This window comes from Plectropomus leopardus, chromosome 15 (assembly GCF_026936395.1).
Source record: "Plectropomus leopardus strain MGB_pleo_1.0 chromosome 15, ASM2693639v1, whole genome shotgun sequence".
Lineage (NCBI taxonomy): Eukaryota > Metazoa > Chordata > Actinopteri > Perciformes > Serranidae > Plectropomus > Plectropomus leopardus.
The window spans coordinates 16810015-16825171 of record NC_142190.1 but is presented as its reverse complement, the minus strand read 5'-3'; the positions used below and the strand labels follow the sequence as shown (position 1 = coordinate 16825171).

Below are 15157 nucleotides of genomic sequence, written 5' to 3'. Positions count from 1 at the left end.
AAGGTGAACTCTCCTTCAATGCCAGTCTGGCCGAGCACAATAAGACCTCTTAAGACTTACTCGCCTTTCATTCATGACTTGTTTAAAGAATCCTGCCAGGAGATTAAGCTGCGATAAAGATGCAATAAAGAATCTCTTTAAGGTGAAGAGAAGGATGTTGACATTACGTTTGACATGTCAATGATTAAACGCTTTAACACCATGCTTTATTACCTTTATCAAAAACACTTATGGAGGGCTGGTGAAGGAAATCTGGTCTGTTAAATAGCCTAAAACTGAATATCAAGCTTTCTGAGAAGTATAGTTATACAGGTTATACAGGTTTCCAAAACCCTGTCCAAGGTTACAATTTTTTTAGAGAATTTTTCACACGGATGTTTTTTCAAATAAAACAGACTCTTGCTCGTCCTTGATAACGATGGAAAGGAAGGCTGTTGGTTCACCTTTCCCTGGAAAGGCACATCTTGTTATTTGCTTGTCTGAAACACAACAATTAACCTCATGAAACCTGGAAATAGATCTGTTTTCTTGTCATGTAGACACCTTTCACGTACATGTAAACCTTTGAAACCTGAGCAAATTTATTTGACTTCATTTGAAAACATGGATAAAAAAGGCAATGAGAAACTTGGCAAGAGGTGTCCCACAAACTGCAATAAATTAGAAAAAAAAATGATCAGATTTTTTTAAAAAGAGAGATAGAGAAATTATTTGACGTTAATAAAAATACAAAGGGAAAAATGGGCAAAAACATTATTATTATTATTAATAATAATATTGGTAGTAGTAGGAGTAGTAGTAGTTTTATTAGTATTAATATTCTTATATTATCATTATTTAGTTGTCGTTATTATCATTTTCATCAACTATTTTATCAGTACATTTACGAAGATTTATTTTAACTTTTTTTTTAGCCTTTTTTCTTTTATTTTCTTTTTTTTTTCAAATTTCCAGTGATTTTCTTGTAACTCATAATTTGTAACTTCTTCCCATATTTTTGAAAGACATCAAGCCAATTTTCTCAGGTTTCCAAGGATGAATCAGTATATCGTACAAGATGGTAGTCTTTTTGTAACAGTCTTCCTTGATAGGCATAAAACCTGTCATGCTGGACACAGAAAAGAGAGCATGAAAGTCATGGTTCATGGAAAAGAATTCAAACCAAAAAACACCAGGAGATACAGCTCAATGAGATCAAATTTAGCACATGAGCTTTGACCCATCAGTTTGAATCCATGTTTCTTATGTTTATTTTATAAATATGGTAGAAGTTATCCATGTTGGTGTTTTGTGGCTCATATTTTTAGTATGGCCCTCAAGCTGATTTGTATTATTTTGCATCAGTTCCTACATTTCCCTCAATGTCCCATTACACGCACAGAAGAACATGCCTGAACTTGACTCACTTTGCTACAAAGGTATGCAGTTGCAATCAAGACTTAGTAACAGCAATTCAGACAGTATTGTTAGTCATATGTGGAAAAATTTAGTTTATTAAAACTATAAATTTCCTAGCAAAATGGCTTTCAAAGTTCCAGTATTGGCAAAAATTGATATTCATAGCTATGTTTTCATTGCTCACAATCAGCTAAAAATGAGAATCATTGTGTTTTTGTTAACTTAGAATCAGCCATTTATCAACATACGGAGTGGGTACTTGTCTATGGAGTCCAACATATTGATCTACAGTAGCCCAGAATGGAGCAGCATGTTAAAACTACAAAACAAATACACACACAAAAATACACGTAGCAGCTTTCACAATATACAAACAGGCAAGTGCACCCAGAGCCAAGGAACCAGATAAGAATAAAGTGCATACAGGAATTTTAGAAGTCGGCAACCTCACCGCTTGATGCCAATAAATCCTTTAAGCATCAAAAGTAAACACACTCACTATATTATACTATTATATATCATATTATTTTTACTTATGCATTTATTTTTACTTCTGCATCAATATTTAGTAGTTGCTAAAGGTGGACCTAATGTTAAAGTCTTAGTTCTAACAATACATTTTGTAACCATTTTATATTTGGTTTGTGTAAACTAACTAAAAAGTTAAAAGTGCAATATGTCTTTCTGAATTATAGTGGGACAGAAGTATAAAATGTCATGAAGGTTAAGTAGAGGTACCTAAAACTGGTACTAACTGCAGTACTTAATTATAGTACTTGAATAAATGTAATCAGCATAATGTCAAGCAGCCACTGGAAACCAAAACTTGTTTACTCATCCGTGCCCACAAGAGAATGAGCTTTCAAAACTCAAAATCCCTGGAGCTTAACATAAAAACCTGAGTCACATCTTAGACCCAACAAAGAAATATTGTTCTTTTGTGTATCAAAGACAGTTTCGTCCCCCCTGGACAAAAACAACCTGCTTTCACCTCCAGACTCACAAATCCCTGAAAACAGGCTGAATACAAACACCATGCCGGCCTCTGACTTGCTACACTGGCTCTTCTCCCTTTGCTCTGACTCACTTTCAGAGCTTTGATGTGGGAAGAAAATAGTTATTTTATCAACAACATGTGGCAGCGTGTGTGTGTGTGTGTGGGTGTTTTTGCACATTATCTGCCTGATTTAAGCCACACCTGTCAGGACTTCTGTAACTGTTCCTGGTAAAATATCTGGGCGGCAAGTTCGACAGTGGCCTAAGGTGTCTGGTTTAAGGGAAGAAAGTCAGAGCCACACCTTCACCTCAATCTTCCACAGGCTGAGAGTTTCAGAGTTTCAAGTTCATTATCACACTCTTCTTGAATTTGGGACTGACAGCTCAACACTGCAGGCTACGGAGTTAATAATAACCACAAGCTAAAGATTGACTTTTAAGAGGTTCAGATAAATCTTCCAGTCTTCCCCTGACATTTCTGTTTTCCTATAGGACAGAAAAAACTGCTTTTCACTCCCAAGGTATTCAGTAATTAACCTGAATTTGCAGCTTCCTGTTTCAACAACATAGGTACTTTTATTATATTGAAGCATATTGTCCATAAAGCGTCATGTGACACTTTATGGACAGTAACAACATCCAGCGTAGCATCCTGTCAGGTGGGAGAGTTAAAACAAGGCTTATCGCCACTAAACCAATAAGAAAAAAAGTGCCTTTGAAAGATCAGATCTACGACACAACACACACTCAAACCAACAAAATTACTCAGTAAAACATACTCAAAGTCCTGAATATCCCTCCAGGGGTTAGTAAAGGTTTATCTTATCTTATCTCATCTCATCTTATCTTATCTTATATAGTGTGTATGTAACCTTTGACTCATAGGGGGACTTCTGGCAGTCAAATTGAAAAGCACCTAAAAACATTTCCTGAAGCTCTTTTTCAAAAAAATTAAAATGAGTTCAGACCTGTACTCAAACAGAAAGGATCTTTTTTATCTGCTGCATTAGGTGCCGATCAGACATAAAATCCTATTCCATGAACAAGATAACGGCCCTTCTGTTTGTCATAAATTTCCAAGTGAAATGCAAACTTGACAATAAAGGTCCACCGGGCTGCTGTTCCTCTTTTGTGCAGGAGGACGAGAGTAGGGTGTCAGATACGATGACTCACAGCCTTCCATCTGCTCTAAAACCAGCTCCAATTAAACAATTTGTGTCTATAACCACCTGCAGTAAAAGCAGGTTTTTTAAGCAGCTGTGAAAAGCACAGCTGTCTCTTTTATGACCTAACAGCAGCGATCAGGTGGCGGAGTACAAAAAGTTATAGAGCATTCCTTAGAGTTCACTTTCCCTTCTCTCTCTCTGCTTCACTCCTGGTGCTTCAATGATGTAGGTGTTTTCTGATCAAAGTAATTCTGCTCTGAAAAATGTCATTATACAAGAAACCCCGGATTTTCTATATCAACATTGATAGAGATTGATTGATAGAGAAATGAAAATTGTTTTAGAGATCTCTTTAAACAGAACTTTAACTTTGCAGCTGAGCAGATATACAGCATGATGAGTCATCTGTATGCATATTCAAAGGTCCACTATAGACGCTGCTTGCAGTTCTGTAATTAACTTACTGTAATGTGTCAGAGGAGCATTTTCCGTCACTGAAGGTGATTTGGGGGTTGTGCTGAAGCACGAGTGATTCAGATTTAAACATACCAGTGTGTATGTGTGAATCCCACTTCCTTCTTTACAGTTTCATGTTCACAGTTTGAATTATAATTAACTGATTGCCCTAGTGAATTTATAAAGATGCCAAAACAAACCTGTTTCTTTTGCAGTTCTTCTTTCAGTTCCCCTGATACACTTTCTATGTAACCCTGTAAATCTCTGAAATGTCACCTTCCTAAATCCATCCCCAGCTCTACACTCCTCTCTCTTGGCTCTGTCCAAAGACATACTGCACATGTAACCTGCTTTTCAAACTATCAGAAGACTGCCTGTAGGCATGTGACCTGAGTAAAGCACAGGCAAGGGGGTGGCATATGTGAAAATAAACACCTCCGAATGGCTGCAACAGCAATAGGAAGCAAAAGGAAATACATAATTGTGTTACATCCGCATGTGCATGCATCTTTGGGGCCTATAGCCAAGGAGGCATACCAGCAAAATAAGTCTCACTGTCATGAGAAAAAAAAACACACACAAGTAGGTAATACCACAGAGCATCTAGGGGCTGAGTCAGTGTGTCTTTGTCAGGCAGTGTAACTAAATAAGCCCCCAAGCTAAAATATTTACCAACTTCAGTCCAGCTGGAGTCCAGGGCCAATACACCACATCAAAGATTCAACTGATGAGATGAAGCAGCGCACTGGCTGGAGATCTATTTCTGTGGTGATTGTTACGAGCTCTGTCTCTGCCATTTCTGCAACAAATCTGTTTGCTAAGAAGTGCTTTTTAAATACACTTCATGACCTGATTTATGACCCCAATAGATCTTTAATGAGCATAATAATTATAGAAGTACCAAGAAATAAAGATGTTCCTAATCAATGCAATCTGTTGATGAGTTTCCCCATATTGCCACTGGGGCTCTGAAAATCTAAGGATCCATGCTCATGTATAATGGGACATGCTAGTGTGCAACAAAAAAAGACCTTGCATCAAGGGATGCACGACAATATCAGCACATCATCAGTATCAGTAGTTAACAGCTTTAAAGTGAAATATCAGCATCTACCCAAAATGAACTTTTCTGCCAATATCACAGGCCAACAAGAGGATGCTTAAAAGAAAATTTAATTGGTTTTGGCTATTGTCAGGATTTTCTTGGGGAGAGCATAATACAAGCCTGTTAAAGTGGGAGGAATTTTACAGTTTTGTTTAAAACTTGTTTCATAAGAATAAATATGGCATGTTTTACATGTAACCTTGTATAATAGTTTCATTGCTTTTCCCACTGATTTTTTACATTTTGAAAAGCATTGTATTTTATGTCTGCATCTGCCACCAGTGGGCCATCACTATAAGAGTAGGTTTAATATGTCAATTCCACCACAAGAGAGACTCAATGTTGTCTGCAATTAGGTGAAAAAACACATATGCATGTAGTCATTTTGGCATTAGCAATTAACTAAAATGAGACAGAAAATATCAGCAAACTGACAAAAATCAGATATTGTAGATCCCTGCTTGTATCACATGCATAAGGAGTTAAAAGTCAGTGACTGCTTATGTGTGCATGCATGTCTGTGCGCGCGCACCCGTGTGTGTGTGTGTGTGTGTGTGTGTATGCGTGCGTGCGTGCATGTGTGCATGTTTCACAGACAGTCTGCCCTGACAAAAGCGAGGCAACAATAGCACCAGAGCTGGGCTGAGTCGTGCCCTAATTTCCTTCTCCTCCACACTACGTCACAGCCTGAGGAAGACCCCCAACCCCCACTGTGCTGTAATGCAGTGGCAACACACACACACTCACACACAGATGCATGTGCATGTTCACTGAGCACACACATCTTCTCACAAGCAGAAATGTAAAGCTATAATGGAAAACATGCATGTTGTGCAAATCCAGAATATTAATAACTGCAATGTGCTGCACACAAACCCTTCACTCCTCTTTGTTCCTGTGTGACGTCTGCATAGGAATGTCTTCAGACAGTGACACCCCGTCTCGCTTTTCTCTCCCTGTTTCTTGCTTCTATCCTCCTCCATCCTCAATCCCTTCCCCTCCTCTTCTTCCCACCACAACCTAGATTGCTCTGCTCCTCTGTCGGCTAAAAAATAAGGCCATGTTGGCTTTTAAAGCACCATTGTGAAAGACGACAACAACACCCCCACCTACTCTTTCTCTCACACACACTCTTTTTCTCTTTCTTTTGCCCCTCGGCACACACTCTTCCTTTGCTCTGGACCTTTTTCAAAGAGAGTTCACTCCCTCCATCAGACATAACTGAGAATTAGTTATGGTGCTGTGTGCATTTGTGTGTGTGTGTGACCCTCATCCATCAGTGCAGTTGACAGTTGAGCCACTGAATGACTGCTATTACCCTTCTTATTACTCACCAACAGCACAGTGTGTGGCTGCAGAAAAACAAAGGCAGAAGGTAAAGAGAGAAGACTTAGAGCTCGATATGGATTGCAAAAATCCACGGCCCATCACTGGGAATTCCCACTTCGCCTTCTGCGGGACATTACACACGAGCTCTCATAGCCCGCGGCCTGTTTTAGAGGTTGCTCAGGGCAGTTAATGGTTCAATTTGAAGCCAGAGTAAATGCCTGAAAACAAAGCCATTATCAAGACAGTGCTAATGGGTGTAGGACTGTTTTTAACCAGTAACAGGCCGCACACTACAGAGCATACATGCCTGAACAATGAGTGTGCTTTTAGGCTCAAGCCTTTGATATGCTGTACTTTTTGGAACAGAACAACCAGTTTCCTATGTCATTGTAGGTCTTAAAGAGTAATTTTAGTTTTGGGGTAAAAGAGTTATGAAAGTTTAGGGATCAACTATTTCCCTCAAGGACTACAGGCATTGTTTCATTGGCTAAATCTGGACATGGCTGAAATAGTCCTTGAATTTTTTTATGGTTCAGCCTGCCCATTTTTGTCCAAATTATCCCAAAGACAGACTTCCTTGTCAAGCCCTTTTGATAAATTGAAACAATTTCAAGCTTAATTTGTGTTTTTATGCTCAAATAAATCTGTATATACAGTAATATTCCTTAAAAAATACATTTAACTTTTCACTGCTTCTGCAACATCTTCTCAACTTCAAACCAAACTGTCATCTATTTTTCATTCAACATGAAGTTCTTGTTTTAGCGCAAAGTTGAATTTGATGGTGTGTTTCAAAATATTTTGAAAAGTTTTATGCTACAGCACACCCTCTTTTCTTGGGTTGTCCATTTTCCTTGTCTTGTCTTTGTATGTCTCTGTATCACTGTCCTGACATGTCAACCCTGCATCATTTCGCATCATCGCATTAGGTCTTTGAAGATCAGAAGACACACACAGTGCACACAGAGGTCACTAGTCCACAAATGTACTTGTTAAGGAATGAACTATATTCACTGCATACATGCACAAATGTAAAACTACACATACACACACACAGGCAACGCTAACAGAGGACTCAAACTAACCAGCTGTGGTCTCTCATGTTTCAGCCCTCCGGGCCCTAAAAGCTCTATTTCATGGTTAAGAAAAATGATCTATGTTACAGACTGATACGTCATGCTTTCACTGTGTATGTGAGTGTGCGCAACTGTGCATGACAATGTGATTATTACGTGTCTTAATGGTAGGATGACTCTCAGACTAAAACATCCCTAAGTCCAGGAAGCAGTGCTGTCAGTGCAGCGGACGATGACCTCATTGTGAAAAACTAGTCCATGACAGCTGAGTATCGGGACTCCAAGGTAGTAACAGGCATTTGAAATAACCCTTCCTCAGTCCTGCTCCTTTTCGTTCTGTGCTCCAGTAAGTTGAGCAAGCTTTGTACCTGGCAGAACCTCTATTAACTTTCCCCTTTTCTGTTACGGCCTACTAGGATAATGCTATGTGCTACTTGGGATTTTTGTAATAATAAAAAAAGGAGAATATAATAATGATTTGGACATTGATTACCATGGCAACAATCAAAGCTTCAAAGCATTAGCACAAAAAGCATTAGTTTAACAAATAAGGCAGAACATGTGATAGTGATAATATCTTTCAGTTGACACCTATTTGTCAACACTTTCCTTAAAATACACTTGAAATCTTACACTGAGTTTTGCTTATGAATTTCATCTCTGAAAATCTATGGGGGTGTTTGAACAACTGCAACACAACCAATCCAGCTGGTAATTTTGAACAGTGCTTCCAGACATTTCTGCCACATTGCACAGTGAGGATGATGATAGTAAAGAAAGGATCTGGAGTCCCACTCAGTGATAGATGAGACACAAAAATAGCTCAATTACTCTGCACACTTTTAGCTGAAAACATGGCAACATCATGTGTTGGTGACACATAAACTGTCTAAACACAGTGTCACGTTTCCCCTCGCAGCACTAGTGAGAGCCAAGCTGGCAATTAGGGTTTGTTTGGCTGATTGAGCCGTGTCATGTTAGAGGTGGAGCAGAGAACCAAACATTTCTACAGGCTCCATAATAACAAGCTAGATCTGCCATTAAACGACATCTGGCTATCACACGATTAAACTGACACATATATGTGTCTCTGTGTTCATGTGTGTATCTGTGTGTGTGCATGTGCCATCTTATTTTGTGTGTGTTTCAAAGGTACTTATTCAGGGGAAGCTTTGTGGTTTTCTTTAAACAGAGTAGCTTGTGTGTGTGTGTGTGTGTGTGATAAGTGTACAGACATTTCTTTGAATGTGCCTACATATTGAATTGTTACAAAACCAGATGGCACCCACAAACAGGATAGAGCTGCTGTAAATCTGCAGTAGCGGTGACGATATCTCATGTGAAACCCTCCTCTATTTGAAGAATTACACAAAGGAGCAATGACATGTCAAAATGTCTAACTCAAATAAGAAGAGAAGAAGAAACTAGCTTATCACAGATGCATCAGTATGAGTGCACTTTTTTTTCTTTTATGCAAAAAGATTAACTTTATATTTTTCTCCTATTCAAATATGTTATGATCAATGTTTAGTAACATTTATTACTCCCTGTTAGTGTCATCAGATACATACATTATATGCAGCACAATAAGTGTTGTTTATGCAATCTACAACCACACTCTCTACACTTGGCAACATTACTTATTTAAAAAAAAACAAAAAAAAAAACATCAGGTGCCAGCTTCTCACGCACACAAAATGAATCTATAACAGAGATGTGCTGTACGGTCTTGTGGTGGGTAATATGCATATAATGTACATTCAGTTGGCAGTTCATTAGGTAAACCTAAAACAAATGCATAATAATATAACAGTCCTGTAATAAATTCTATCCTCATGCAGGTTACAATGTCAAGAGGCGTTATTTCAACTGAACCTGATAAACTGGCAATGTGTGCCTTTCACAATAAAATTACGTATGGCATCTTTTATTTAAGAATGCTATATAACACGATACAGGGGGGAGATGTCAATGGTCTGTTAACTTCAAAGAACATTTTTGACCTGTTACAGTCAAATTAACATTGTCTCACCATCATATCACCTAACCCTATTAAGTTGTTAAACTACTGAAAACACAGAACCCAGAGATGCCACGGCAGGCTTCACTAACTCCACAGTAGCACTCAACAAGCTCTGAGCAGCATGTTGTAAATGTTTCACTTTCTCCTTCTGTGGTAACATGCATGTAGTCCTTACAACAAAAACACATGTGAAAGCTGTCAGGAGACTTTGGGCCTCCTCCTCCAGCAGCAATTAGTGACTAGCAAAACTTCGGGAGCTTCCCTGGACAATCACACATCCTCTGAATGCCTCAAGAAAAGCAGAGGAGGTCAAGGTGTGTTGAAAGATGCAGCAGAAAAAATTGACAGTGCAGAGAGAACTTCAATGCGCTGTCAGAAAAGACAGCAACCGATCCATCTCATGCGCTGGCAAAGGGCAACAACGCTGTGTAGTACAGGTATAAAAAGATTAACGAGGACAATTTGCTGACTTGCTCTTTGTTCGGCAGCACCCTGCTACAATGGCACAGAACAAGCAAATGACTCACTCTCATCGCAGTGAGTCGGGCTATGCTGTTTGATTTCTAGATCTCACCAGGGGACAAAAGCAGAATTGTCTTTATAGCCGCACGTCAGCTGACTGAGCTTTGTCGTGACAGAGGACTGAGCTAGTTTGTTTTTAAAGGTACAGCCCATAACACAGAGGGTGGAAAGTTCAGGTTAACCCACAGGCTGGACTTTCCAGGATTTTACTATCTTATATGAGCAGTGTGAATAATAATCTATATACTACAACACAATACACTATCAGGAGTTTGCATGTACAGTGCTGCACTATGCAAAGTATACACAAATTTAGCACACAGAGCTTAAACAGCTGCCAGTTTGTAAATGCAAAAGTGAAGAGACTTCAGAGTATATGAATAAAACTAATTCAATGTTGTGCCAAAATATATTCCATTAAATAATCTTATGTTTTGCAGGGTGGAGACAACTGAATCAACATTTATCCAACACTGAACGTTAATGTTGATAACAATAACAAAATATATCCATATTCAACTGTACAACACTCAAACAAACAAATTAGTGTCATCTTAATGGGGAATATTGAGAAGATTCATATCAAATATCAAGAAACATGTCACCACACTGTCCACTCAGAACCTATTTTAATTTTCATGTATGCTGAAAGGGTGGGATTACAAAATTAAGCCCCACTATGCTGTATGGATTTTTCCCCCACCGCTGATCATTTCTGATACTTGCATTGAAATTCTCAGAGGTTCGGGGATGATTGATGTGAAGTGATGTGAAGTATTTTGGTTAAAGCTATGGTTCACATAGTGTAATCTAAAAAAAAAAACATTTTCTGTAAGTTGATAAGATCACAAGAAGGTTCATACATTATGTAAAACATGTTACTATAGGATACAGTATGCTCCAAAACAACACTAAAGCCTTACCCAACTCCAAAACTACCAAAACAATCACATCTAGTCTTGTAATACCAAGAAGCTTGAACCTAAGCTTCCTTTTAGTGTTTCTGGCCAAAACTCACCTGTCCAGGTTTTATATTCAAATAGGCTTATGAAAACAAGCAAACTCACCTCTTCAAGTCTAAACAAGCAAACTCACCTCTTCAAGTCTATTGAAGACGTCTAAAATCTATTTTATAGGAAGGTTGTGGTAGTAACATTTCTTAACAACATTAAAGAAAATCACAGCTTTTAACACAGTATCGGTGTGAGTAAAACATGCTCTACACACTCCCTCTAAATGCTTTAAGCTGATGGGAACAAATGTGCTGACAGCATCAGGGCTCACACAAGTTCACCTGCCTCGCCTCTTAACTTCTGAAATGTGCTTTATCAGTAACACACACACACACACAGCGGGAGTGTGGACTTTTCATCTGATGCCAATATTACTGAGACAAGCATTCTTTTTCACAAGCACTCACCTGAAGGCAATCTCAACTTTGTCAAAGCCTTCAGTGACTCAAAACTGATTTTTGTGTCAATATAGACAGCATGCATGAATGTCAGCCAATAAACACACACACACACACACACACACACACACACACACACACTTACTTTTCAAAGCCTGGATCAGCGCTTTGCCGTCTTTAATCAGCTCCTTGATGAACTTGTTGGTCTTGTCCAGCTCCAGCTCGTGGGACTTGAGTCTGTCCCTGAACTGCGGGCTGTCCAGGTAGCAGTCACTGAACTCCAGAGCAGGTAGTCCCATCTTCTTTTCCACCAGCCGGCAAAAAGCTCCCAACAGGAGGAACAGGAGGAGGAGAAGGAGGGAGGAGAAGGAGGAAACCCTGTGCTGCTGCTGCTGCTGCTACTACTGCTGCTGCTGCTGCTGCTGCTTCTGCTGCTGGAAATGATGGAAAATCCAATTACAACATGTAAACAACGGGGCGAAGAGGTATCCGACAGTAGTGCCTACCTACATAACCTTGCTTTTCTTTATTTTAAGGCAAACACTCAAGCTGACACAAGCACGAGTCCTCCTTGAATGGCAGCAGTCCGACACGGCATCCAATTAAATGAAATAAAAAAGTAGCAGAGTAAGTGTTTGATGGAGTTACAAGAAAACACACTCGCTCAGGTGAAGCGGTGCTGCACTCCTCTCGACCGAGTCATTGTGGTCCGGACAAAGTCAACCCGGGACGACGAGGGAGGGAGGGAAGCAGCCGAAAACAAAACTAGCCTCGTAAATGCGGTGTCTTCCCTGGGCGGTTTTAAATGCACTGCTTTCCGCACAGCCCCGCTCGGCTCAGCGCTGCAGAGCGTAATCAACCTACCCGGACACGGATAATCCTCTGACTGACGGCCCTCTCGGCCAATCAAATGGCTGGACCGGAGAGCTGACCCTTCGAGGGGCGGGTGTGCGGCGAACTACTCCAGAGCAAAGATAAGGAAAATAGTGAAGAGGGCTCACTCTCAGCTTGTTTCTGGAAACTTTTTTTTTTTTTTTTTTTATCTTGGAAAGAGTTAGGATTGTTGCTTTCCACCAGGTGCTGCACAGTGGCGACCCCGGAATCTTTTTTATAAGGGTGGCCAGATGGGGCCACTAAATATCTTTAGGTGGCACACCAAAACTAAAAGTCATTACTGATTTTACGAATTCTATTACTATTGTTATTATTAACTGCACTAGACTTGTATTAGCTAAAACAGTTTAATATGATTTGTGCATATATAAATTTAAATCGATATTTTTCTGTTTGATCTGTTTTTATTTTCTTTATTATTTTCTCTTTATATCTGATGTTTAATTCCTGTATATTGAGAGTAAAGCTAACTGAAGTCAAATTCCTTGTTTGTGTAAGCATGCTTGGCCAATAAAGCTGATTCTGACTGTTATTATTATTATTATAATTATTATTATCATTATTATTATTATTATTATTATTATTATTATTATTATTATTATTATTATTATTAATATGTAGCACCTTTCATGCAAGAAATGCAGCACTAAGTGCTTTACATTAAGGGCATTATGAGCACAGAGTGCTTCACAGAAGACAGAATGAGTATAGCATAACAGCCCAGCAAGGCCATTCAGCACGAAGGGACATGTAAAATGAGTTTAAAATAAAAATAAGTGCTTAAAACCCTAAGATAAAACCATAAATCATGAAATCAAGTAATAATAATTATAGTAATAATAATAATTATTATTATTATTGATAAGACCAATACAGAACTTTTCCAAGTCCTTAAAGATGCAAATGCAATTTAAAAAACAAAAACACAAAATAAAAAATATACAATACTGAAAGATGTTTACATGAAACACAAGGACAAATACAAAGACACAAAGTAAGATGAAGCATTTTAAAGAACTGCAGCTGTCTGAAATGTAAAAAGAAGAGCTTTAGAAAGACAGAGCTGGTTAAAAGCTAGAGTGAACAGATGTGTTTTTAGCTGTCTTTTAAAAATATGTAGTGAGCTGAATTCTCTTTTATCTATAGTGTGTTCCATAGCTTTGGGGCATAATTGACAAAGGCTGCTTCCCTGATTTTCTTTCAGCTGATGCTGGGAACTTCCAATAAACCAGCAGCAGATGATTGCAATGTTTCCAAAGGTAAATCTTTGACAAGGGAGTTAGCAATGTAGCTTGGCCCAAGCCCATTTAGAGCTTTGTATCCAAGAAGGGGGATCTTGAAATCAGTTCTAAACATCACAGGAAGTCAGTGCAAAGAAACTAAAACTGGTCTAATGTACTCTCAAGCTGCTAAGTTTTGAATATTTCGATCACCTGTCATTGGTGCATCTGACCTTGACCAATGAAAAAAACACATCAGCACCCTCTATACAACCAATAGCCACTTAAGCAAAGAGCATAATGATGCATTTTCCGAAAATAAATACAAGCAGGTCGCACATTAGTGTGCAGCTAATCATTGGAAATAGTGGAACAAGCAAGAAAGATGGACTGCAGACATCAGTCAGTCAAGCTATCATAACCAATGTAAGCATTTAATGCCATTTTATAACTTGTAGAAAATAATGGATGAACATTTTAAGAGGGGAATTCCCTATTCACAACAGTTAAGAAGTCCAGAGATGCCGTGCATGCAGGGCCAAATATCTGTGCAGTATTACATCTTGTCGTGCATGCACAATCTTTGCATACAGCGGGCCGGGAGCGGAGCCTGGTTGGTGGGAGGAGACGCTGATGTCATTTCAGGCAGAGCGGGGAATTTCTGTGCAGCGGCGTCTGCCTTGGATTAAAGCCGGCTCCGCTCTCTGGCGCCATCTGCTGGTACGATGCAGCACCGAAACCGTTTTTTTTTATTTATTTCAACTTTTTGTGACTTCTTTCACTCCAAACTTAATGTTGTTTATCTAAAACAACAAACTAAAATTAAATAAACCCGTTATTAGGATAAACAGCCACCAGGCCTACTGAATTTGCTTCACGTGGACTTAAAATGTGACCGTATATTGTACCACTGCTGCCTTACAATTGGAATGATGGCATTTTTTAAACATGACATGCATGTCATCTTCATATGCACAGTTTGCGTTTGTGGTTATTGTGTGAAAACAGCTCAGATTAAGGACGCTACTTCCTCCGCCAGAGCACAGCACAGCATCTGGTCGCCTGCTCATTTCTCCATCTGTCACAGTGTGGTGTTCAGAGATGGCTAGATAGATAGATTTACAGGAAGTCATGTTGTTTGTGCATAAAGTCTAACATGTGGCAGGCTAGCTCAAGAATGAAAGAATTTTAAAAAATGATTGATAACATATGATGCACTTTAAAGAACGGAAGTAATAGTAGAAATAAATCATTGAATCCAAAGTTTTATCATTTGATTGTTCATCTCAAACAGCACAAATTGTCATTTAATGCACTGAAAGATCGGAACTTTTTGTGACTTACATATGGAAAACACCCTTTTTTCAAAAGCTATATTTTCTCAAAATGCAAATCTGTTTTACTTCAAATTCATGTTTAACCATCACACACTTTTAGTTCCTTTTACAAGCTCATGTAAATAGCTGGGAAGAAATTAAAAGACTAAGTCTGTAATGTGGCCGGTGTTGGTGCACAGTGAGTACATTAAATAGAGTTTGAGTCTTACTTTTTCTTCAATAAC

At 38.8% G+C, this 15157-nt stretch overlaps 1 protein-coding gene across 8 annotated transcripts in view; it reads right to left on the bottom strand.

The window, feature by feature from the left end:
• LOC121952187 (rho GTPase-activating protein 26-like) overlaps positions 1-12449 on the bottom strand; it is a 99500-nt gene extending 87051 nt beyond the window's left edge. Inside the window, exons 1-2 of one of the 8 annotated variants that reach the window (XM_088088046.1) lie at positions 11989-12449; positions 11628-11916 (exon numbers count right to left, since the gene is read on the bottom strand). In XM_088088046.1, coding sequence (XP_087944172.1) covers positions 11628-11781 — 154 coding nt within the window. In that variant the 5' untranslated portion in view covers positions 11782-11916; positions 11989-12449. The remainder of the gene's footprint in view (positions 1-11627; positions 11917-11988) is intronic. The other 7 variants (XM_042498712.2, XM_088088049.1, XM_088088047.1 and 4 more) reach the window with 7 other exon arrangements.
• Between the last annotated feature and the right edge of the window lie 2708 nt (positions 12450-15157).